Source organism: Stegodyphus dumicola, chromosome 4 (assembly GCF_044657685.1).
Source record: "Stegodyphus dumicola isolate Sdum_Otavi_A_Nest chromosome 4, ASM4465768v1".
Taxonomy (NCBI): Eukaryota; Metazoa; Arthropoda; class Arachnida; order Araneae; family Eresidae; genus Stegodyphus; species Stegodyphus dumicola.
In genome coordinates this window covers 202,024,438-202,050,872 of record NC_140771.1, presented here as the reverse complement: position 1 = coordinate 202,050,872, position 26,435 = coordinate 202,024,438, and the positions used below count along the sequence as shown (strand labels likewise).

General features: G+C 35.4%; 2 protein-coding genes across 3 annotated transcripts in view; one reads left to right on the top strand and one right to left on the bottom strand.

Annotated features, from left to right (window-relative positions):
- Positions 1-26,435, top strand: part of LOC118182601 (lachesin-like) — an 886,001-nt gene that overhangs the window by 504,201 nt on the left and 355,365 nt on the right. The window lies entirely within an intron of this gene.
- Positions 2,444-25,538, bottom strand: LOC118181848 (uncharacterized). Of its 2 annotated transcripts, XM_035351060.2 has the most exons (3): positions 25,335-25,538; positions 17,641-17,749; positions 2,444-2,802 (listed from the first exon to the last, which is right to left on the bottom strand). In XM_035351060.2, the coding sequence occupies exons 1-2, from the start codon at positions 25,525-25,527 to the stop codon at positions 17,682-17,684; spliced, it is 261 nt and encodes an 86-aa protein (XP_035206951.2). In that variant the 5' UTR covers positions 25,528-25,538; the 3' UTR covers positions 2,444-2,802; positions 17,641-17,681. The 2 variants fall into 2 exon arrangements, with proteins under 2 accessions (XP_035206951.2, XP_035206952.1); XM_035351061.2 differs by lacking the exons at positions 17,641-17,749; positions 25,335-25,538 and adding an exon at positions 4,397-4,702 and having other exon boundaries at positions 2,446-2,802.

Below are 26,435 nucleotides of genomic sequence, written 5' to 3'. Positions count from 1 at the left end.
ATATTGGTTACCATAAATAACTTGTCCAGCAATGGGTTTACCATATTTCGTATCGCTCGCCAAAAAAAAAAAAAAAAAAAAAAAATCCGTGCAACCGTCTACAAAGTAGCACCGCCACAATTGTGTTGACAGTATTGGTCACCAGTTCTATAATATTGCAAAATACTCATAGAAATGTCTGTGCACAAAGCGCTTCTTCATGAATCACGCAGTGTTAAACAAGTTTCTTGTGATTATTTTTTTTTTTTTCAGTTTTGAAAGAAATGTTTTGTTTCTGTTTAAAAACAAAACATTTTCTCTTTCTGATCATACGTTTTGCCCCATTTGTGGAAAGTGCAACAATATTATTGAGTGGAATATGATGTTTCTTCATGCATTCAATGAAAGCGTCTACAATATCATCGCTATGAGTTTGGCCTTTCAGGAGCAATAATCCTAATAGTTAGGATCCATGAAAGAAAGAAATCGATCCGAACAAAACGTGAAACTTGCCCTGTGTCATTTATGTCACAAGATTCGTAAACAGCTATTCATAAATCTGAAACCAATTTTAAGATTTTCTATTTGCTGATTGTTTATATTGTAAGATATTTTAACTGTTCTGTCTTTCAATGTTTTAGCAGACGTGATAACTCTTTCATTTTTAACAATTTCTTATTCTTAAAATCTCTGAATAACTCTTTGGATACATTTATAAAACACATTTTAATGTATTCATCGTCCGTATGGTTTTCATCTCTTATTCTCTTGACTAACAATGAATATTTCAAAATTAACATTGTTAGTAGATTGCAATATTGCTATAACTTAATACAGAACTTGATTTTTCTCGATTCGAAGTTCCTCTACTGCTTTCTTCCTCGAATCGCTGGCGGGATATGTACTACCAAATGACGCGTGTGCGGTAGTAAATTCTCTTTTAAGATTTGTTTCCTGTTATGCGCCAATATTTATTGATAAATAAGACAGATAGAAGACTACTTGAGTTTTGTATAAACGCGAACGGTTTGGTCCATTCATGTTTAAATTCACCGTTTTCGTTTTCTTTGCTTCTTCTTCGTTACAATGTTAAACAGGCGGCACCTAAAAAGATGTTTCGTTTTATAGCAATAAAAGCAGCTTATAACAACTTATTAAATTTGTAGAGATCTCGATAGCCAATCAAACGATCCTACTACAAAGCAGTTTGAATTCGAGAATCTACAGCAAGAGATTTCTTTAGCGATATACCATTCGACTGCCGCTTAGGATCAAATCTCGAGGTCACCATAATCTTCAAAGTATTCCAACCTCGTGTGCTGCTGCATTTTTCAGAGATGCTAACGAATGGTGACAAGAGAAAGCAACACATATCGAGCAGTACTAAGGGAGCTCACGTCACCACGAGACCACTACAAGTTGATGACGAAAATATCTGTGAGATCTGAAGCTGGCTGAAAGAAGAATGTAGCTTAATGCGCTCAGTAGGTACTCTTGGCGCTCACATGAGACATTTTAGCTCGTCAGGCACTGACCATTGTGCACACTGACGGACAATCTCTGATTGGTTCGTTTCGCGTGTGCTTTCTCGTGCCACATGCCATGCCTGCACTATGTCAGACACCCTGCTCGCCCGCACAAGATCGAAATCAATCCTTAGCAGAGACGCATTCAAGTAGTTAAAAAGCCGCAGTTTGCTGATCACTGCGTTAGAATAAAAAAAACATTCAGTGCATTATTGTGCGACTTTATTGAATCCATGGACAATGAAAATTTAATCCGTGTTCTGCATTAAACCGTTTTTAATTCTAAAATACAGAAGTTTTGTAAAACAAAGCTGCTAATAGAATAAGTGAGAAAATATGCAATGTAAGTAAACACACAAATAATCTTAAAATCACATATTTTTTTCTGCATGCATATTAGTTTATTGCCATGTGTATTTCCGAAAGGGGTTCATAATAAATTAATTTGCTTTATGATGAGTCAGCCCGCTATGAAAGGTTGGAAGCGTGATGGAGTTTTTATATTATCCACAGTTAGAAATGCAAGGAATTTATTTAACAAACACTTACTCAAGGTTTCTGTTATTCGCGGATTAGGAGTGCTTCTTGTTAATAACTGTGCTTTCTTAAGTTTTATTCTTCGTGACTCGTATGCAAAGAGTGGCACTGAGTAAAGGAAGCATATTCAGGGAAGGAAGTTAAATAACATTAACGTAATGATAAATAAACTCTCGATAGTAATTGATATTTGTAAGGGAGTTTCTGATAGGTTTACATAGTCATATTCATTGAAACCAAAAGCATTAAAACATTTGGTAATCTTCCAAAAATATTTTCCAAACCATGGGTGTGTCAGCCTGGATTCCACCAATGTATGGAACTGTTTCCTAACCTTGTGCGAGATCATCTGTGTGAAATTATCAGGAATTAAATGTCATCAGGTTCTTTAATATATTGTATAGTAATCTAGATTTTAACTTCAAACAGCATTTTCATGAATTTAATATGCTACAATAAATCATAATGAAGTTTTTAAAAGGTATTCCATGTATCACATATTTACACCCATTTGCCGTATAAACAACATATTACAATACTATTTTTAAATAGCTATTTTAATGTCTTTTATAACAAATCGAACATGGAATACTGTGTGTTAGTTTTCTATTACAATGGTTGCAGTTTAAATCCTTTACATGAAATGATGACTCACGTAGTGTTTTAGTATAATCAGGATAATCAATAACATGCGATGTCTGTATTTCCATTGGTGGCAGTTTACGTTTCATCTCTTTGTGGATTTTTTGTTTTTCTGAACCTGAGTGAAAACAAAATACCATTATGCATTACAAGATATTAAGTTAAACAAAATATTTGACTATTAAAATACTAAAATATAAAATATTAAATTTTAATTTAGTACTAAAGTATAATAAAGTAATAAAATTTGTATTATTTGAGATTCTTTCAGTTTAAAACTATAAAAATTTTAATTCAACTGCAGAATAATTTCGCTTAAAATTTCTGACAGCCATATGTGGGCTGTCAGAAATTTTAAGCGAAAATCTTAAATATCTTTCCCTAAATATAGGATGTTTTCAAGCAAATATATAAATATGCTTCACTGTTAAAGATAATTTAATTTGGTTACTTATATATTTTATTTTTATAAATCTGAATGAATAATAAAATATAATGCGCACTGAAATCAAAATGAGAGTTATTTATTAGAACTAAGTTATTTATGCTGAAAACCTTGATGCTTGGTAACCAGTGGCAGTCACAAACAAGATTAGGCTTTTCCGGAGTTGACATCACCTACTTAAATGTAGAAAGAAGTCACAAAGGTTGTGGTTGCTTAAGCGGACTAAAAGTCTGTACCGTCACATGAGACGAACTATGTAGTGTGGTAACCTTGCTGGATACCTTCTATTATATGAGTACTGGATTACAACGACTCTAGTGTAGAATTGGGTACCCCTTCGATTAGCGACAACTTCTGTTAAATTTTGGCGATGAAACTTCATTTCCGGTTATCATGATAGTTTCAACTTCGTTTTAGTTTACTGATTTTTTTAATGAAAATATATCGATGTGTACATGGACACAGAGTTTGTGCAATTCTTTTACTTTTTATTTTGGTTTTGTATAGGGACCATCTCGAAATCATGCCTTCCAAGCGCTGATCTTGGCGTCAAAAAAGAATCGCCAGAAGACAAGGGTCACCCGCTTGTAAACTTTCACTTTGTTTGCTTTAAACAAAATTAATTTCGACTTGCCACTGGATATCTTCTTAATACCGAATTATAACTTTCTTTAAAGCATCGAGTGAAATTACACATGCTGTAAAACCCCCAGATGTGAGCCTTGGCGACAAATAATAAGACATTCTGTACGATCAATAAAATAAACCTCTGCATTTGAAAGTGGCGAATGCTACTAGTAGGGCCGAGAAGGATTAAATTAAATAAATATAGTGTTACTTTCGTTTGTTAGAATAGAATCTCTAAAGCAATTATTTCTAAGAAAGGAACTTGCGTAACTAAAAATGTTGCTTTTCGTGAGAGATCACGAGATTTAAGCGATTTTCTACAGAATGATATATATATGTCAATGTCACCTATTAGATGTATTAAATATATTGCTTCTGTCGTTTGTAAGAGTGTTTTTATCTAAAGAGTAAGTATTTTCAGTTAAATGCTTATAAAATGTCTGTTTCTTGCTTTATTCATTAAAATTACTAATCTAAGAGCTATATTTGTTATGCTCAGGAATCGTTTCGCACAGTCGTAACTAGGCGATGACAAAAGTATGTTTTCTTGTTGAAAGTATCGATCTGGGGCATATATCTTGCTAGGGGAAAAATTTACTGCATGTTGATCTGAAATGAAAAACATTCCTGAAAAGTTTACCTTCTCCGTAGAAAACATCCCAATCATACGGCTTCAGGTTCTTCGCTTCTCCATATCTAACCCACCAATTTCGACATAACCGGTTACTCCTGGAGCATATCTCTGTCCACTGCATTTCTTGCTGTACCCTGTTTAATTTTTTATTCACACCGATCATTATCAATGCCAGACGACGTCTTAAATTAAATAATTATTATACTTAAATAAGCCTGTGAAAAGAAAACCTTTGAACATAAAATCACATTTAAGCAGTATTCTAATTTTTACAAACAAAATGTTCATCTGCGTGGATGAGATGAATTTAGAATTGCAACGAGCCTAGATAAGGCCAACAGCTAACTCTTGCACGAATCTGACGTCTCCTACTGATTTCTCGCTACTGATTGCATTGCACTGCGTATATTGATGTTAATGTAACGTGCATGTTTTCAAACTGAAAGAGTCAGCATCAAAGGTGCAATTAATTTCATTGCGAGTGCTAAGCAGGTGCAATTGAAAACTAGATTTATCAGATACACATATAAAATACAATCATACCTTCACTTATTGCCAGAAAATAGCGGAATTCGCTGCTTCACGAATAAAGATAAGTTTGCGGTTTCTTATCAGAGATTTACATTGTTATTTCATATAATATTAAACTGTAAAAGCAAAACAGTCCATTAAATGAGAATACTTTATTTTATTAAGCATGCCTTATCTATTGTGCTCCCATACAAAGAATAATGTATTACTCAATACTTTATTTAAGTACCATTACGCTGTTAAATCTCCTACATTAAAGACTTTGCAGATCAGTTTTTTTTTTTTTTTCTCGAGATGGTAACTAAATTTTCGCTTGCAAGTTTTTTATACGTTAACATTATTTCAATTTTCTGTGTAATTTTTGTGAGTAAGTGTAGTTGCCCTTTTTAACAAGGAAGTGCCAAAAATTGTCCAATATGAGATCCATCAGTGAGTGTATGTAATTCGGTTTCCAATAAAATTCGAAATTACAGAGTATGTTATTTATCGTCTGCTTGTTAAGTACTTATTTTATATAAGTACGATAGCTTTGCATAAACACAAAAATATGCTATTAATACAAGTTGTGAGTGGCAACAATATTTAATTTCATTTCTCAAAAGAATATTCTTGAAAGATATGAAAGGTATGTATTTAGACCGCGGGATTTGTTTGACTTGCCTGTAATAATATAGGCTATAAATAAAAACGACCTTTTCTTTAGGGACTTTGATGTATAATGTTTCTTTACTAAAGCCTTTGTGGAGCCTGGGGCTCAGACGTTAGATAGATTAATAGCAGTGTGGGGGCTTTTCTTTTCCCCTCACATTTTCTTCAGCACGAATCTGACGTCTCCTACTGATTTCTCGCTCTAGTGCATGTACGTTCATTATCAGCCGAAATATCCGATTTAAAGAACATTATTGTAAACTTCGCTGAGTATAAAAATGATCCAGCGGAATATTATTGATAACAGACTTGTGAGAATGAAGACACAAGTTCAAAGTTTTTAGTTAGAGAAAATTGATAAAATGAAGAAACAACATAAAGAATTTGAGTTAGACTAAACAATGAAGCGGAATCGGCAATCAAGGTATAATTCTTCAACAAGTTTTAGAAACTAGTAGTTAAAAGCAAAACCTAACGTTGCCTAAATTACAGTTTAGACAGTTTTTAGATAATTAAAAAAAAATGTCTACATATTGATGCCAGTTTGAACAAACTGATAAAGATTATGATATTGCTAGTAAAAGCAAATTCTAATATTTATTGCAAGCAGTTGCTATTGGTTTCCAGAACACAGAACAAGGCAGGTAACTGAAAGTTTCCACCTACCGGGAGAGAATTATTCAAAGGTTGTAGTATACAGTTTTAACACTTTCCGGCACGCTACCTTTTAAAGTCGGAGTTCTGATTTAAAAAAAAAAAAAAAAAAGGTAGGCAGTCTAATTAGGCCTAGAGGAGTACACAAGTAAAATTTTGTGAAAATAGCACTTATCGTTTTGATTCTGTGGGTGTGTCCAAAATGGCACACTGATTGAATAGAGCTTTGAAAAGAGTGCTGAAACGAGAATTGTTGTCAATGAACTGACCGATGAGATGCGGAGAAACAAAGAATACAGACTCTCAGTTGTCCTAGATTATCGGTGACTCCGGTTTGGGCACACCTAGGGTTCGCCGTTTGATTTTAGGCAAGATTTCTAGGTAAAAATTTAAAACTAATATAGAATAAGGAGATTAGCATACAGCCAAAAAACATAGACATTTCTTTTCAAACAATTATTTTATACCCTAAACAAATCTGGAAGATTTCTTTGAAAAATGAGGTCTTAAAAAACTAAACATGGTTAAAATATATGGACTGGGTTTGTGTAGAGCTGCCATCTACTATAAATAAAGAAGGTTCAGAGTAACCTATAGTAACCTATAAATCCTTTTTCATTCAATTTTTCAATGCGTGCAGAAGGAAATTTTTAGGTGTGTCCATGCCGCAAAGGATTAAAGGCTCGCTTCGGAAGATAACACATTTCGGTGGGAATATCTCTCAGGGAGGTGCTTAAATTAACAATCTCTGTACAAGACAACCAAAAATTATTAATGATATTCCCTTAAGAAAACATTGGGAATTACAACTGACAAATGTGCGTAAATTCTTAATCCAAATGTGTAATCATATTATTACGAATTTGGTATTTAAAAAGCTAATGTTAGTTCAATTACAAATTAAATGATTTTATTTCTCGCGCAGTGCAGCGCGTGACGAATATTAAAAGAAAGCTAAGCCGTAAAATTGAAAATACAAGAGCGCGTGCATTAATTAAATAAATATCTCTTTTTGATTTCGAGAAAGTACTGGAAAATTCTAGCGCGTGATTTTTAAATCTTATAAAAGGAGGAAAACATCTCAGTTTGTAGTAGTTGCTTAGTTTGTTGTTGTTTAGAAAACTGCTGTTGTTGATTGTAGCGAATTCGCGGATTAGCGTTCTTTAGCTGTTTTGAATTACGTTCTATTGGACATTTGAGTAGTTAAAAGATAACTACTGTGAGATATTGTAATACTGCATGATAATTTGAGAAAATTTAAGCATTTTTGTTGTGATAATAATAAATTTTTGTTCATTTTTCATCGGACTTGTGCATTCATTTCATAACGAACCCGTACGCACGCAACAATTTTTGGTGTCAGAAGTGGGATTTGAATGATAATAACAAGAGCGATGGAAGAGCAATTAAGGCAGTTAATATCAGCCTTTGCCTCATTTAAAGAAGAAATTAAAGAGGAAATGAAATTGGGCCAGGAATCCGTTAAGGAAGAAATGAAATTGGGCCAGGAATCCGTTAAGGAAGAAATGAAATTGGGCCAGGAATCCGTTAAGGACGAAATGAAAGCCGTTCAAGCTTGTCAAGAAGAAATGAAAAGAGAAATTACTTGCATAATAGAAAATAAATTTGAAGCTATGGAAGGCAGAATTGACGCAGTTGAAAATAAAGTTGGACATATTGAAGAAAATGTTTCTTCCGTAAAAGATCATATTGAAGAAAGAGTTTCTTCGGTGAAAGAAGAAATAGAAGAAAGAGTTTCTTCTGTAAAAGAACATATAGAAGGGAGAGTTTCTGCTGTGGAGGAACGAATTGAAGGAAGAGTTTGTGCCGTCCAACACCAAATCGAACAACAAATTGATGAGAGAGTTTCTGCAGTTGCCAAAGAAATGGATACTTTAAAGAAATTCGTAGCGTCGGCAGGGAGCAGGAGTGATGATTTTAAATTCTTACCAATGCCTGCTCGTCCACCTCTGAAGCTATCCACATATGATGGGAAGACCTCCTGGCAGGTGTATAAGACACAATTTTCTATCGTGGCGGATGCGAATGGATGGGATTCCCAAGCTAAGGCCTGTCATCTCGCCGCTTCTCTAAGAGCCGACGCAGCGGATATCCTTCAGACTCTTCCCGAAAACAAAAGGTTAGATTTCGAAGCTCTGTCCGGCGCCTTGGAGTTGCGCTTTGGGGAGAAGTGTTTAAAAGACTACAGCAGGCTCCAATTAAAATCTCGTCAACAGAAGCCTACCGAAACACTTCAGGAGCTCGCCGCGGATGTTGAAAGGCTGTCCCATCTCGCCTTTTCGGAATGCCCGACAGAAACAAGGGAAATCCTGTCCTTGCAATACTTTATCGACGGCATCCGAGATACTGAAATACAGAAAGCTCTACGAATGGCGGATGTAAAAGATTTAAAAAGTGCTCTAGTGTACGCCATGAAATTTGAGGCAGCCCAGCAAGCCACTCGTCGAGACCGCCACCCAGTCAGAGCTGCTCAAGTCCAGGAGCCAGGGGATCAAGTCACCGCTCGACTTGACGATTTAACTAGACAACTGAACGCCTTGAGACGGAATATTGGTGAGGAGAAACCGACCGTTAAGTGCTGGAACTGCGGTGCTGAAGGACACATACGACGAAACTGCAAAACACCCCAGGGTACTGATGTTAAGACCGCTTCTAACAAGCAGCAGGGAAACTAATTAGTGGCCATCTCGCGGGGCGGAGGTTGCCAGATAATGAAAAGCCCCCGTTTAAAGCGCTTCAGATTTCTGCAGTGAGAGGCGGCAGTAATGGACTTTTCATAATAGGACATATTAATGGAGTTCCGTGCAATATGACTATAGATACAGGAGCCAACGTCACCATCATCCGAAAAGATTTGGCTCAACAACTAGGAAACAAACTTATCTGGACGCCGCCCTGCGTTACCCTCCAGACTGTGTCCGGTGAGAAGATCGACATCGACGGAAAAGTAAATGTTAACATCACGTTTGGAAGTGCCGCTTACCATCACACGGCATATGTAGCAGAGATCACTGATTCTTGCATACTCGGATTGGACTTTCTAAGGAAATACAATTTTTACTTGGATTTTAAAAATAACGAATTGCATTCTACATCTGAGGACATAGCGTTATTTCTCCTTAATGATGAAGTTAAATCTGTCCATAAAATCATAGCACAAGACTATATCACAATACCGGCAAGAACAGAAATTTTACTTCCTGGATCCATAGCCGAAAATAGAAATTTCCGTTACGGCATCATAGAATATCCCAATAACTGTAATATCCCAAAAGGAGTACTAGTAGCCTCAACACTCGTCGACCTATCTAGAACGGTTATCCCGGTGAGAGTCGCCAATGTAACTGAAAAGCCGAGAGTTATTAAGAAAGGTGAAGTGGTTGCAACATGTACTCTAGTAACCAGCGTTGAAAGAAAGAGTAACATCCCAGAATCCGTGTCCTCAGAGAGCATTACATCGGAGTTATTGCAGAATGCACAATTAAACGATAAAGAGAAAAATGCTGCCGATCGCGTCATTAAAGATCTTCAAGTTGTTTTCTCCCGCTCGTCTTCTGACGTGGGTCGAACTAGTTTGACACAACATAGAATAGATACTGGCGATCATCCCCCAATCAAGCAACATCCAAGACGTCTACCGTTTGCTAAACAGGAAGAGGTGCGAACACTGTTAAAAGATATGGAAGAAGGCAATGTCATCGAGCCTTCAGCGAGTCCATGGGCATCTCCCATCGTTCTCGTCAGAAAGAAAGACGGCTCAACAAGATTTTGCGTTGACTATCGCCGGTTGAATGAGGTTACGAAGAAAGACAGTTACCCTCTTCCTAGAATTGATGACATTCTAGACACTCTTTCTGGAAGCAAGTGGTTCTCAACACTTGATTTAAAGAGTGGGTATTGGCAGGTAGAAATCCATCCTGATGACCGAGAAAAGACGGCATTTACTACGGGACAAGGACTTTGGCAGTTCAAACTGATGCCGTTTGGACTGTGTAATGCGCCGGCAACATTCGAACGTCTTATGGAAACTGTTTTGAAAGGCCTTTCCTACGAAGCCTGTCTGATATACCTGGACGATATCATCATCGTCGGAAAGAGTTTTGAAGAGCATCTAGAAAATCTTAGAAAGGTGCTTCAGAAACTGAAAGAGGCCAATCTGAAGCTGACTCCCGCTAAATGCAAATTGTTTCGAAAGGAAGTGACTTACCTGGGACATGTCATCTCTGCAGAAGGTGTGCGCACGGATCCTGAAAAGGTATCAGCGGTTAAATCCTGGAGGCGTCCCGAAAATGTCCATCAGCTGAGAAGCTTCCTAGGGCTTTGCACCTACTATAGGAGATTCGTGAAGAACTTTTCTTCCATCGCAAGACCACTTCACAAGCTGACAGAGAGCAAGCAAAGATTCTTGTGGACAAAGGAATGCGAGGATGCATTTAACAACTTAAAGGAAGCTTTAACATCTGCTCCAATCCTGACGTATCCTCAGCTCGACAGACCATTTATTCTCGACACCGACGCGAGCAATGAAAGTGTCGGTGCTGTTTTGTCCCAAGAAATAGACGGCCAAGAACGTGTAGTAGCTTACTGGAGCAAGTGCCTGTCTAAACCGGAGAGGAATTACTGTGTCACAAGGAACCTTTTCAGGAGTTGCTCGCCATAGTCAAAGCTGTAGAACATTTCCATCATTATCTATACGGGAGAAAATTCCTCCTCCGCACGGACCATGCCTCATTGGCCTGGCTTTTAAATTTCAAAAATCCTGAGGGTCAAATAGCCAGGTGGATACAGAGACTCCAAGAATATGACATCACTATCCGTCATCGTAAGGGATCATCACACGGAAACGCCGACGCCCTGTCTAGAAGACCTTGCCAAGAAAGCTGCCGTTATTGTTCCAGGGTGGAAGCGAAATACGAGCTGCTGACTCCGGTCGCAAGACAAATTACAACATCAACATCGGCTGATCGAGACCCGTGGAGTGATGATGAAGTCAGGAAAGACCAGCTGGAAGACTGCGACATTAAACCCATACTTGATTTAATAGAGTCATCAAACAGAAAACCTACATGGCAGGACATTTCTATCTGTAGTCCTACAACAAAACAATACTGGGCACTCTGGGATTCACTTCACATTCGAAACGGCGTCTTATACCGGAAATTCGAGTCGGATGATGGGAAGACGTTCCGATGGCAACTGATACTTCCAAGATCTCGGATTCCTGATGTCCTCAAAGAACTACATAACAGCCCTACAGGAGGTCACTTTGGAATTATGAAGACCTTACAGAGAGTTCGTGAGCGCTTTTACTGGAATAATGCAAAGAATGACGTGCAAAAGTGGTGCCGATCTTGCGATGCCTGTGCAGGTCGGAAAGGACCGAGGAAACGCAGCCGAGGCAGACTGCAACGTTACAACGTAGGTGCGCCTTTTGAACGTATCGCCTTTGACATCCTGGGACCTCTGCCACGAACTGCTGATGGCAACAAATACATACTCGTTGTCATTGATTACTTCACCAAGTGGCCTGAAGCTTATCCTATTCCTGATCAAGAGGCAGTCACAGTAGCTGAGGTAATGATACAGCACTGGATTTCCAGGTTCGGAGTGCCTCTTCAGTTACATTCCGATCAGGGAAGGAATTTTGCCTCGGCAGTAATCAAAGAACTATGCAAACTACTTGGCATTGACAAAACTCAAACGACGCCATTGCATCCCCAGTCGGACGGCATGGTAGAGAGGTTCAATCGAACCATCCTTAATAACCTCTCATTAGTGGTTTCCAGAAACCAACAGGACTGGGACAAGAAATTACCACTCTTTTTACTGGCTTACCGCAGTGCTGTCCACGAGACTACCGGCTATTCTCCATCACAGATGCTCTTCGGTCGTGACCTTCGTCTGCCTTGTGATCTATTGTTTGGCCGCCCTCCGGATGCTCCTTCATCGTCTGAGGAATATATTCAAGATCTCCAGGCCCGGTTTGAAGTGATGCACAATTTTGCACGAGAGCGAGTCAACTTGGCGACGGAGAAGATGAAGACCCGATACGACACAAGAGCTACTGAACATCAATTCCACGAAGGAGACAAGGTGTGGTTGTGGAATCCGACTCGACGGAAAGGACTTTGTCCGAAATTACAGTCACCTTGGGATGGGCCGTACACAGTCCTAAACAGGCTGAATGACGTCGTGGTTCGGATTCGTAAGTCTTCGAACTCTAAACCTAAAGTCGTTCATTACGACAGGTTAGCTCATTACTATGGCCATAGTACATAATGTAAATAATTGTAAATAGTATAAGACCATGGTCCGTTTTGTTTTTAAATGTGTATTTGATTTGTTTTATGTATTGCATTTATTGTTCATGTTGTTTATTATTGTAATGTAATGCTTATTAATGCATTTATGCCACAGTTGTAAGTTTAGCTTCCTGTCCAGGGATTGTACTGCCCGGGACGTGCAGTCCTTGGGAAGGGGGCAGTGTTACGAATTTGGTATTTAAAAAGCTAATGTTAGTTCAATTACAAATTAAATGATTTTATTTCTCGCGCAGTGCAGCGCGTGACGAATATTAAAAGAAAGCTAAGCCGTAAAATTGAAAATACAAGAGCGCGTGCATTAAATAAATAAATATCTCTTTTTGATTTCGAGAAAGTACTGGAAAATTCTAGTGCGTGATTTTAAAATCTTATAAAAGGAGGAAAACATCTCAGTTTGTAGTAGTTGCTTAGTTTGTTGTTGTTTAGAAAACTGCTGTTGTTGATTGTAGCGAATTCGCGGATTAGCGTTCTTTAGCTGTTTTGAATTACGTTCTATTGGACATTTGAGTAGTTAAAAGATAACTACTGTGAGATATTGTAATACTGCATGATAATTTGAGAAAATTTAAGCATTTTTGTTGTGATAATAATAAATTTTTGTTCATTTTTCATCGGACTTGTGCATTCATTTCATAACGAACCCGTACGCACGCAACAATATTTTCTGAATTCTTGCAATAGAAGTCCGAGTTCGGTAAAGGATGTGAAAGAACGTCTGAACAACTTGATGTTATTTCTCAAGGGCGAAGTAGAGGGAGGGTAAAGAAAATTTTTGACAATGCCGGGCTTTGGCTTAACTAAAGATGAAGATACGAAGATGTTTATAAAAAGAAATACAATTTGAAATCTGATGCAAGCATGCCAGTGCTGACTATTTCAGTGCTCAAAAACCGACTCTGAAGGGCAGAAGAGCGTAAAAAGGATAAGAAACACTCTTTTGCTTCTCTCGTTGCTGGTCATTTAGTTCAAAAGTGTCGCATTTGTTTTTAATGTTGCATTTCTGCCATAAAATTCGTTCCTTTAATGGGCGATCAACTGCAGACTTAAGAGACTCCTAAGAGATATTTCAGAAGAGATGAAATATCCTGTAAATCGTCAAGAGACAATGAAAAACTATTTGATTGGACGTGTTTCTACTAAAGAATATAAGAGAAACTTTACAAAATAAAGTTAAAAGAACTAAATGGGAATTTTACTTGTAATTCTTAAGTCTTGGACCAAGATATTGTATGTCAAAGTAAACTGTGAATGACTAAACGCCCATGGCTGGAGGACCTGAAAGACTTACATATTGTTTTAACAGGTAATAACCATTTTTATGGATCTATCATGTCCTCACTGGAGCAGATATTAATGGTAGATTTTTGATAAAACTACAGAAAAAACTACAGAAAAATATTATCCTCAGATTTAGTTGCAGTCGAAAGACTCCTCGGATGGATATTAATGAGTAAAATCACATGTGTTCTAAGAGTAAACTTTTCAGTGAATATAACATTACTGTGAATTGAATGGAAATTGCAAATTTGCGGAGATTAGATATCTTCGGAATTGATTATCGTTTGGAGAAGAAGTCATCGTTACGAAGTTTGTCTCCCCTGGACTGAGAATATTTCTCCTTTCACGGACAACATTAACTTAGCTCAGTAAAGACTCGAAATGACAGCTACAAAACTCCTGTCCCAGAAATTGTATCACAAATTTAGAAACTACACAGCAACACAGCTTTTGTCACTCTGATGGTGGGAAGGTCTACAATGGTTGACTGAACCTATTGATTTTTGGAACTGTAGATGCGTCTTGAATGAAGACCTTAAAGAAGGAGTAATATAAAATGAGAAGATAAAATTTACAAAATCTTTAGCTAACTTTAAAAGTATTATCCAACGTAATTGAATCTAATCGTACTTCTCAAAGTAATCACCAGAAGTTCATTTAGTGGGTTGTAGCTAATTTTAACATTTGGAAGTCATTTAGTAGTTAATTTTAACATTTGGAAATAATTGTCTCTGCGGAAGAGAAAAAAGAAACGAAAGAGAACCCATTTCTTCTGAATTTCAGAAAACAGAGTTGAAATTAGTACAGAGGATTCTACAAGAGAATTCCAAATGAGAAGAAGATAAAAGTTCAAACAAATTGCTACTTACCTAGATGAAACTGAAAACATTACCCATCAAGATACGAACTGCCAGTAGAAAAAGACAAACATTTCGAACGCCAGTGATTCAACCTTCATATAACGAAGCTGTACTAAAGCTCGCTGAAAACTATCAGAAGAATAATTTACATTTTGGCCTTCAAATTTTGCATAATATAGTACGCAAAATGTTTTGGATTTTAAACGAGAGAAAAAAAAATATCAATTGCGTCATTTGAAAGAGGTTCATTTCCAACAAGCTAAAAGCTGATCCTGGACCATTACCAGCAAACCGTGTTCGGCCCACTGAAAATCACAGGACTGGACACAGCTGGACAATTATATCGTAGAGAAATTCAGAAAGCATGGGTACGGTTGTTTCGCGCCGCCATTTACCGGATAGTATATATATAACCTTTCACCGGTTTATCTACTGAGGCATTTATGACTATTTTAGATTTATTTCTTGACGATGAAGATGTTCCACTATTTATTATAACAACGGCACCAGTTTCATCGGTGCTGATAATCTGTTTCGTTTCTTGGTTTGGAATGACATTTTAACATATACCACTACCACGAACGATAACTACGAACGATATTGACAGGAAGTTCAACTTATAAGGTATTTCTCCAGCTTTTTAGCATGCTTTCGTAGTGTAGTGGCCAGCATGCTCGGCGCGTAATCGAGAGGTCCGTGGTTCGAGTCCCGGCGAGGTCATTGCTCATTTTTCTCATCTCCTACTACAAAAATAATCTAATGACTCTACAAACTCAACAATTGCATCCTGGTGCGGAGGGTGATGAAAGCGTTTGGTTGGAATGATAATGGACCTCTTATAAAGGGCCTTAGGTCGAGTAGATCTGTTTTATGAAGAAATGGTGACAGTGCGTTTTCACTGTGCGTTAATTTAATTCTCAACCTTTCACCTACCAATCTAATGGCGAAAACAAAGCTCTTATACCATCTTCACTTTGCCAATAAAACATCAAGGAATGGAATACACCGGATGTTCATACTGTCGACCATTAGAGCTTAAACCAAGGCTCAAACATAGATAAAATTTTCAAAGCGATTTGAGAAGTCAGTTGAGACGTGAATAATTAGGACTTCTCGTTCAAAGAGATAAAGTCAAAATGCTTCTAAAATAGCTGCTGGTGATATCAGTTAACTAGAACTGACAGCAGTAAAAAAGTCAATTGTAAACTGAGAGAAAAAAATATTTCTGGAAAGGATGGACATGTTCTACTTGTAAAAATACAAATATCCCATTTGAAATTACTCAGTCCAGTTCAACATGTGTATCCTTTAGAGATTTCATTCATTAATAATAGCCTGAAAGACTAAATGTAAGTTGTATTTATAATAAAGACTCGGTTGACAATTGCAGTATCTTGAAATGTGAAACGAAAATATCTAGATCAGATAGAAAGATAAAGGTTTCTGACAAACTAGATTTGTAAAAGTTATTTATCCTATGTGTTCTTCTCATTTTTGCCATTTTTAAAAATGTTGCCGCTGTGTATTTGTATTCAACATGATGTAAAATCATAATGTAGAATGTTCTGATTATGATATATAATCAGAAAATTTAAGCTTAAATTAATGTTTTCGTCTGCTTGTTAAGCACTTACTTATTTTAATATAAATATGTTAGGCTTATATAAATACAAACGATATGTTATTAATACAGTTTGTGAGCGTCAGCAATATATTTTCATTTTATTGTTGTTCTGAAAGAGTGCGATATTCTCTCAAATTACCTGGAAGAATATATGCTAAAAATAGAAACGTTATTTTCTGAGAAAACTTGCTGTGTAATGTTTCTTTATTAATGCCTTTGGGGAGCCTGAGGCTCACAATAGTTTAATAGCTGAGAATTCACTGAATTTACGGATTGCATCTCACAAATACATTTATTATTCAAAGTGAAAAGCTGAAAATGTCGTGGATTGTCTGCATCATACCGATGACAGTTAGAACTGCGTTTTTATGGCATACTAATTCATCATAATTCACCTGAGTTTTCTGCAATACCTTTCTGAATGTCAATCCAAAATTAAGAAATGTAATTGAAATATATCATGTTTTTCGATATTTCGACCTGTTATATGAATTTTAGAGATTTTTAAAATTTGCTGGTTTTGGATACCTCTGATATAAATAATATAAAATAGAGAAATCATCCCAAAATTAACATCCTGAAGGAAATCATCAAAATACTTTCAAATCTAACAAAATTTGAATCGAATATGCCAGCTAAATTGCAACTGTATTTCAAAATATACAGAAATAACCTTCAAATGTTCTAAGCGTTACCATTAATAGACACATGGTATAGCATACAAAAAAAGCATATTTATTCCATTAAGGTATAAGGTATGAACCTTGACATGTGTAATAGCAAAATATTCTACGAAGTATTTAAATTTTTATGTGTATAAAAATTATCTTTCGCACTTCAGCGCCTTTTTAACTACGACTATGTCATCGCTCCTGAATTTCATTCACATCGTGTAGGCTGCCAATGAATTCACCATCATAATTATTCGATATATAAAAAGCGGTCGAACACGTATTTTTTGATTACATATTCTCTTATTATAATTAAACCTAACGGAAGGTTTACCTCTATTAATCTAAGTTAAAATCATCATTTAGTATGTTAGACATTGTTTTCGGCTTCTGTATTCTGATAATGTTTATCATTTTGTGAAATCATTCTCAGTAATGTTTATCATTCGCAGTAACTAATTTTAAATACTAATGCGACCATTAGTGACCCACCGTTGGTGTTAAAAAGTATTATTAATGACGTATGCTTAAATGGTGTCAGATCTTATCCATAGAAACCAAATTTTATTCTGTTTTAATTTATATGTTCCTGTTCGTTGGAAGTACGAATTTTGTGACATTTATATACTTGAATACTTACTTGGAATAGAAGTTTCAACAACCAGTGTCTTGTATTAGCAGCTATTGAAAGCTATACTGGTAAAAACAATTGCTGCATACTCCAAAACGAAATTCAGGTGAACTGGGGCCTGAAATATACAATAATATATTGGACACGCATGATAATTTTAAAACAACTTAATACACGGAAATGTTTTTGTACAGAGCTGTTCCGTACAATTATAGGATTAGGTCTGTTTATGAAGATCTGTTTAACTAACTTTGCAGTGCTCCCTTTCAACTTTAGCTTAAAAGTTGAAAGGGAGCACTGCAAAGTTAGTTAAACAGATCTTCATAAACAGACCTAATCCTAAGCAACGACCTAAAGCAACGAACTAACTAAACTGGTATAGTGAGTAATTTCCTAGGAGAATAACACGGGATTGTAATCACTTTCTTATAGAATATAGTGGCAAACAATGGTGAGCTAGATGATATGTACAACGTTGTAGTAAAGTCATAGAATGTCGAAAGTGAATTTGAAAAATAAGCTATTGAAACAGAAGAGTGATATATAAATAATCATGCAATAAGCAATACAGTTATAAAAATGTATTTAAGGATACAGAAAACACTAGGTTAAATATTGATTCTGAAGACCGTCAATACAAACTCTAACAATATAAATAAAATACAATTTTTAATATAAGAGTAGAATGCTAAAACTAACAAAAAGTAGTCTAACAGTATTTAAATAAAAACTAGCTATAGATTCACAAAATACATAAAGAGCGCTATGTTTAGGGCCCTTATGTATTATTTCGAGAGAAGGTTTTCAAAATGTTTTATTTAACCATATGAATAATTAAAATGCTTATATATCGTGTTGTGAAAATGTTAATTTGGATATTGTCCTTTTCAGAACAGTTTTGGCTAGAAGCTTTAGCATGATTAGAAAAATGTTTTACAGATGTCTGAACTGTGCAGTTCACAAAGAATCCATAATGACTTAAAACTAATAAAGTTCGTTTATATTTCGAGAAAATCTGTCACCAAGTGTGACAAACGTAGGAGTCATACCCAAGTACGAATCACACTTAGCATGATGCTAAAACGTTAAGCTCTATCCTAAAGCTAAGATGTTATCTGGCGTAGATCCGATAATTAACTAATATAAAAATTGCTGAAAATTTTCATACTGTTAATGAGTGTGATACGTTATAAAAGTAGTGCGGAGAGGCGCAAACTTATGCACTTTGAATCACATACACTTTATACACTCTGAATCAGATACATAAAAGCATACTACAGATCTAATTCCAAATATTAACGCTGAGGAACTGCTGAAGACATGAATTGATAGTGCATGTAGAGTAAATAGTTTGTTGTAGGTAATAAAAGCATATGCAGTCAGTAAAATTAAAATTTGTGAAAATTACAGGAGTAGCCTCACACTTAGATAAATAAGAATATAAATGCATTGCGGCTGTTTTGTACACAGAAATATGTGTGATACGGGAGAAAGGATAGCGGCTTTGTTACACAGTCGAAGCTTTACAGTATCTTGTGTATTCTAGATTTTTGGTCACCAAGTGTGACAAACTTAGGAGTCATAGGAATCTCACTTGGACATGATGCCAAAGCATTAAGCTCTATCCTAAAGCAGAGACGTGATCTGGCGTGTATCCGACAATTAACTAACATAAAAACATTTGAAAGTTTTATTTGCGTGTTATCACGTATTGTTTGGTACTTTTTTGGTACTGAACCATGAAATTTGACGGAGAACCCGCCAAAGCTGTACCACACGTTTCTCCGAAATTCTGAAAGAAATGATACCTCTTTCTTTAATAAACAGTCGGTAGTTGACTCGCTGCATAAAAAACTACCATTGATTTATACAATTTTTAATAGGTCCTCCTATTTTACCAGAAGCTTTATCTAGAAACTTTATCCTATTTTACCAGAAGCTTTATCTAGAAACTTTATCCTATTTTACCAGAAGCTTTATCTAGAAACACTAGGAATCTAAACTTCTCGCAGATATTTGTTCAAACGTATGAGTGTTTTGTCAATCATATTCAAGTGCCCTTTGTTATATGTACTTTTTTAATAAAAGAATTAGATACTTTGAAAATAATCCACTATTTGCTGTTCTCCTAAAGGGCAAACCCTAAATTATATATTTTTTTCAATATGCAAAAAAAGATACAGAACACAGTAAATTTATAACTTTGTTCATAAAAACAAAACTTAGCTTATCGAGAATCAATCACTATCCTCGAAAGCCCAGACTGTTATAACCTTACGATTACCCATAACTGGCGCTAAATCGAGCTGCTTGTCAATAGCTTCACAGTAGTCGGGATAGTAAGTAAGTTCCTTTTTTTAAATCGGTGTTTGGTTGGCACAGTTTGAGTTCTTATGCAACGAGCTTCTTCATGACATATTTCAATTTTGCAGTCAGTTTTTGCTTGCCAAGGACAGATATGAGAAATGTATTCACTAAGGTGCTTGGTATTGTGAGTTTCAGTGAAAGTAGACAATAAGAAAGTATAGTGATCTTGCCCTTCATAGTACTCTATTGTGGTCTTTCTCTGCATACGCATATATCCATTACACTAAGGTCACGTGCATGGAAATGTGAGCGAAAACGGCCTGTTGAAAATAATATTAGTTTTAATTCAAATGGTCTTGTCTGAACTGATAAGTCTGATTCTTAAATGAAAACTATACGGAGCAGTAACTCAACTTGTATTTGACGATTTCAGAAACTCAGTTTGCAAAAGCAATCTGATTGCACAGATCAGGAAATCTCCCATTTGTATCTTAGACAGATATCAGGCACTCTTAGTTCTTCACATTATTTTGGAAAAAAAAATTAATATTCATTGATTTATATGTCACTGATTTTTACGTATCATTCAAACATCAGAAAGTTTTCATGTAATTATAAATGTATATTTTCTTCAACATTTTCTGATAACCATTACAATGAATTTCTTTATGTATTTTTGGTTCAAACGCAAATTTTTGCTGTACCAGTGTGAATATGTTTTTTGAAAGATTGAGATTCTTGATTCTCCGGAAAGTTTTATTAGCGTCTTCATAGGTACACTATGTTCGCCATTTCTTTCTCTAGCATTGCAACATTATCTTTTCTTCAATTTACTAGAAACTTCTACTAGAATCTCTTTCACTAATTTCATCACTAACGATTCTCAAAGTTGCATTTCTTTATTCTCTTTTATTTTCATTCTTCCCGCTAACTCACTCTCAGCATCATTAATTTAATATCATTTGCTATCCTTTGCAATATTGCTCTTTGGTACTGTTAGAAACAGCTGTTCTCTCACAAACTGAAATCATGAATAATAGATGTTTGCGTAGAGAATTGTAAGTTTAATTTTGTTTAAGAAATTCAAAAGGTTTCATTAGCGAGATCATTGTAAAATAATATGATTTACTTTTACTGCTCTCTTCAATTTTGCTCCATTTATTTTTCTACTGTTTAATACAACTTGCACATTCAAATACATATGTTGTCCTTATAGTTTATATTTAACTAGTAATTATATAAGGAATTCGAATTCGTTTAAAATAAAACTACTTTTATTTGAAGTCCCAAATTATTATTATTTAAACAAGCTTAGCAGCCGAAAGAAAATCTTGTATAGTAAAATATGAAATTCTTACAGAAATGTATGAGAGTTAACTGAATCCTCTCCAAACACATAATCGTACAAAATATGCTCTAAATTACTCCTTCACTGATTTATTCCTGTAACATTAACTTTTCTTAATGCTTTACAAAATTCAGATATAAAGGAAAATACATATTAATATTTTCATCGTTGTATATATAAATACATACAAAATACTACCGTAACTTTCCCTGCCAGCAGTAACGTTTTTGAATTATTACAGTTCACATTTTTCTTAAATTGCAAATAAACGTCACTTCCTAATATATCATAAAACTTTTATACATATTACCAACCAGACGGTATAGTGATTAGGGGAGTGACTGCGATGCCGAAAGGCTCGAATTTAAATCCCGGAGAAGGCATGGATGTAATTTGTCTGTCCCCCTCATAGGAGGTAACGGTGGCTGTCTATTAGGTGCCTCCATAATAAATTGGCTTCCACTTCTGGCCTTAGTAGTAGCGAAAACCAAAAAATGGCTAGTGTCCGTTTAATAAAAATTGTACATATTTCAGTTTAACCCTTAAACACAGATGTGCGGTCTGTATGACCGTGCCAATATTTTACGACTTCGAAACTGCTTATAAGCTATGCAGTTATTCTTCTTTTCAGTACTTTCACGTTGACATAAAATATAACTATTTATCTCTCCATTAGTTTTCTTTTCTTTCTTTTTTTTTTAATAATTTTTAAAATTGGGCCGCCGTCATACAGACCTCACATCTGCGCTGACGTTACTTTTTTCTCGCATGAGGGGGAGATGGCTTTATTACTACTTGAGTGTCGAACTTGTACAATAACGTAACTCTAGAGGTTTGACGTATGTCGGTACTATGCAAAATTTAAGAGATAAATACCAGGAAAATATTCTCCAAATAAAATGAAAAGTGAATGATCTTCCCTTTATGCATTCAACAGATAATGCGTGTCTCAAAAATTAAAAAGTGTTATTCTCATTTCTTCAATGCATCATTAGAAATCAGTAGACCTTGAAACTGGGAAACCAGAAATAATAACATTTTACAGTTTGACTAAAGGAGGTGTAAATGCATTGGATAAAAAATGTTCTAAAATTCTACAAGCTCAAGAACAAGGCGATGGCCAATGGTCATATTCTTTAGGTTACTTAATGTAAGTGGAAGTAATGCACATGTAATACATCAATCGTTAAGGGCTGGTGCCAAATTCGAAAAAACTGATTTTTTGATGCAGTTATCTGATAACTGTTATTATGAGAATTAGTGAAACCACATTTGGAACGGAGGCTTTAAAAGCCAATTGTGAACCGAGAAATAAAAATGTGCATTCAGAGAGTGCTAGGATTTTCCAGGGAATCTATTCTAGCCCAGGTGTAACTGATACTCTTAAAAAGCGTAAAACATGCTTTTTTTGTCCCTCTAGACTGAGAAGAAAAATTGCCTGTCTGTTTCAGCTTCGAAAATCCGATATGTAATGAATGTGCCAAGAGAATTTGCAAAAATTGTGTTGAAAATGCTTAAAATAACGTGCTGCAGTTTTTTTAATATTCCTTATATATTACTTCGCCTTTCACAGAATTGGTCATTCAGATGCTATTTTTTTGACAAAGATTCAGCAGTATTCGAATGGAAGAAAGCTATTATACGCCTGATGTACGGGGCTGCAAATGGCAATGCCGTAGAAGCAGTAAGACTGTACCAGGAGCGATTTCTGAACTGGGAGCTGCCCGATCGGAGAACACTTCAAGCGCTTGCACAGGCAACTTTTGGAGACGAACTTGTTCCGCGGTCAGTGACATGATACAGATAGACAAGGAGCACGAGAGCAACAAATCTAATAGAGACAATCCTTGAGGCAGTGAAGATGGACCTGAACGAAGCGCATCAGCACTACCTTGTGATTAAGTTATCAACCATATGACGGTAAATGCCTGAAGAAAAAGGGTCTCCCTTACCATTTCCAGTGAGTCCAGACCTTAAATTAAACGGACTTTTTTTACAACGTGTAAAATTTGCACGTTGGTTCCTGACACAGAACATAACTGCATAGAGAGTTTGCAGTATCTGTCCTGTTTACGGACGAAGCTACGTTTTTGAATCCGTTATGCCAGTTACGGTTTTTGAGTGAGCTCAGTTTTCAATTTAATTCTCTTTTCGATTTGTTTGCGTTTTAAATTTCAATTTGGCTGTTACTTTAGTTACATAGCCACATGTGGTGGTTCATTCTGTTAGCATATGAAGGACATTTATGTACAAAGTCTATGTTTAAATAAAAATGTTTATTTTAAATATTTCCAAGACTTTGCCATTAATTTCAGGAATAGCGATAATTCGCTTTCCGTCTGTTAAGGAGTTTGGAACTAGTTAATGCTCCCAAAGCAAACCAAACTCTATAATTATAAATATATATTTCAGTTAGTTTTTCCAGTTTTGTTGTGGAACATGATTGTAAATATAAATGTGATGTTTAAATGTATCATTATCACACAGTGTGACGTTTAATAGACTTTTTTAACAACTCCCTATTATCAGACATTTTCACGTTTAACCAATGTTCTGCTTGCCCATTTATGCGAGACAAGCGAAACTGTACTATACTTGCTAATGATTCTGAAAATTATGATTAAAATGTTGTAAAGCGTACACCGTGTTTACTCTCATACCTCCTCTAACTATTAATTTTCCCACTTGAAAACTGGGAGTGGAAAATTATGCGGTATGTACTGTTTCTGAATAGACGGCTTAAACACAGCACATTAAAAAGGACTCATAAAGACAGATTAATATTATTAAAGTATGTGTTTCAAAGGATTTATCTATTTCAATGACATTCTTTGTTTATATACAAAATGTTTTATGTACGCATTTTCCATTGTTAACATAAATCCGAAGCAGCCAACCGCTAGCTATTTTATATATTTTTTTCCGGCCTGAACATTCTTTCAGAAATTGATGTATAACATTTTGGTATATAGTATATTCTTGTTTACTGCTTCAACATAAAGCTTCTGATCTCTTTTGTTTATCGCTTTAGGATCATTTTTTCCTTCATAAGGATTCGGAGTTTATGTCAAATAAAATTAAATTCTTCTATCCATTTAATCCCATATGTGTTACCTAAAGAAAATATGTGTGTTTTATTTACGGACGGAAAACGAACTTAGCAGAACTATTAGGCATACGCACTTTAGAACAATTAGTTTTACGGCTTTCGCTCCTAACTTAATTTCTGAAGGGCAAAAATCAAATCTGTTCTTTATTAATATGTGAAAGATGCCAGTTAATGGGTGTTAGCATCAATGTATAAGTCCCTCAAGATGTTTGCTGCTGAAAGACAGACATATATAGTCTACATGTCATAACAGCTCTCATTTTTTAATATTTACTTCAATTTTGTAGTGATGAAAATGTAAAATGAAATAGACCTTTCGTAGCGTTTGCAAGTAAAATGTTTCAAAGTGCAGAAAATGCAGCAAAAATTCCTTCTAAATTTGGTCTAGCAGTGACCGAGGAGACTAATGAATATTAGTAGTTCCAGCAGGTTCGAACTCAGGCGAACGTCCTGTCTGCATGAGTCGTGCTTGCTTTTCTACATGCATAAATTGAATATGAGTCAATTTCCCACAGAAAATTCTTACACGAAGGTATCCAGCCATGCTTTTCTGTATTCAAATAAACTAACCTAACCGAATTTTAATTCGAAGTTTTCTATGCTAATAAATTATCGACTAAGTAAATCAACTAAGGTATTTTAAATATATTTATTGATTAAATATTTGTGTGACATTAAATAACTGCTTGGTGAATATGCACCTTATATATTTTATGCAATACGTTCAGATTTATCCCGAGTAAAAACAGGTAGATAAAAATTTCGTACAGATATGAACGCTATGGAAATGCGAACATACTTCCCATTTAGAAATTTCATACTGATAAGTATGAAATTAAACGCACATTTTGTAGCTTACATGAAGTTTTGCATAAATTGCAAAGTATTCTGTTAAAAAGAATAAATATTGAATATTATTCAAATGAATAATTAACTTACAGTAAGGTAGACAAATGTGTCCATTTGGAATCTTTTCTCTTTTATTGAAGTACTCCATATCACAACGTACAGGATGGCTAATTTTGTGAGAAGATGAATTTTCAGTACACTGCCATTTTTTCTTAGGATGAACGCAATGCCAAGGGTCCCAGCCGCCACAGTGTAATGATATAGGGCAAGTTCTTGTAAGCATCGGGCCTGGTGTAGGCGTAGAAAGCCCTGAAAGAACATATATTCAAGTACATTTATATTATAAATGCAATAGAAAAATCAAAGCATCACAGTAAATTTCAGTGTACATGCCAAATGCCTTGAACCATGTACTCGGTAATTCTATGAAAGACTTGTTACTGAGATGTAGAAAAATATGATTATTTATCTGGCAGACGTAACTTCAAGAACTTCGTAATACATTTATGAATCTCTTAAGACTATCGCTGATATTAAAGTAAAAATAAAATATTAATTTTCAAAAGTCTTAGAAACTTTTTCAGCTAAACAGTATTTGCTTCAAGTCTTGAAAAGAAGGAATTTTTCAAACAAAGGTAAATGTAACAATTGATTCCAGTTATTTAAATACACTGAACATAAGGACTGTAAGCGTAAATACAGAATTAATATTAATTTTAATCATTCTGTTCATGAAATTCCATGTAGATAAAATTTAGATTTATTTAATTGTTATATTATTATTTTAGATGTTATATTGATTTATCTCATTTTCTTGACAATAACGCCAAACCAAATCCAGGATTTTTATCGTAATCAAGAACCCAGAGAGGCACCTATCGATGATTTAGTCCCAGTTTTGTACGAGAACTCCCCAAGAGACAGAACCAAGGGTATAACTTCCATTTCTCTTTCGAGAGAACATTCGACTCGCTAATGCTTTAATGTCTTCATGCAGCAAATACACTACACACTTACACTGAACAATTTCCTTCTTCGAGATTGTAGCCCGAATCTAAGGCAATGATGACTAATCTTCTGCAACCATGTCAAAAGAACTGCTATTCTTAGGTTCAAGAACTTCTAAGGTTGTAAACTAAATTTTAGACAATTACTATATCTTATCCTTTATTGTTTTTAGGTATATTTTAA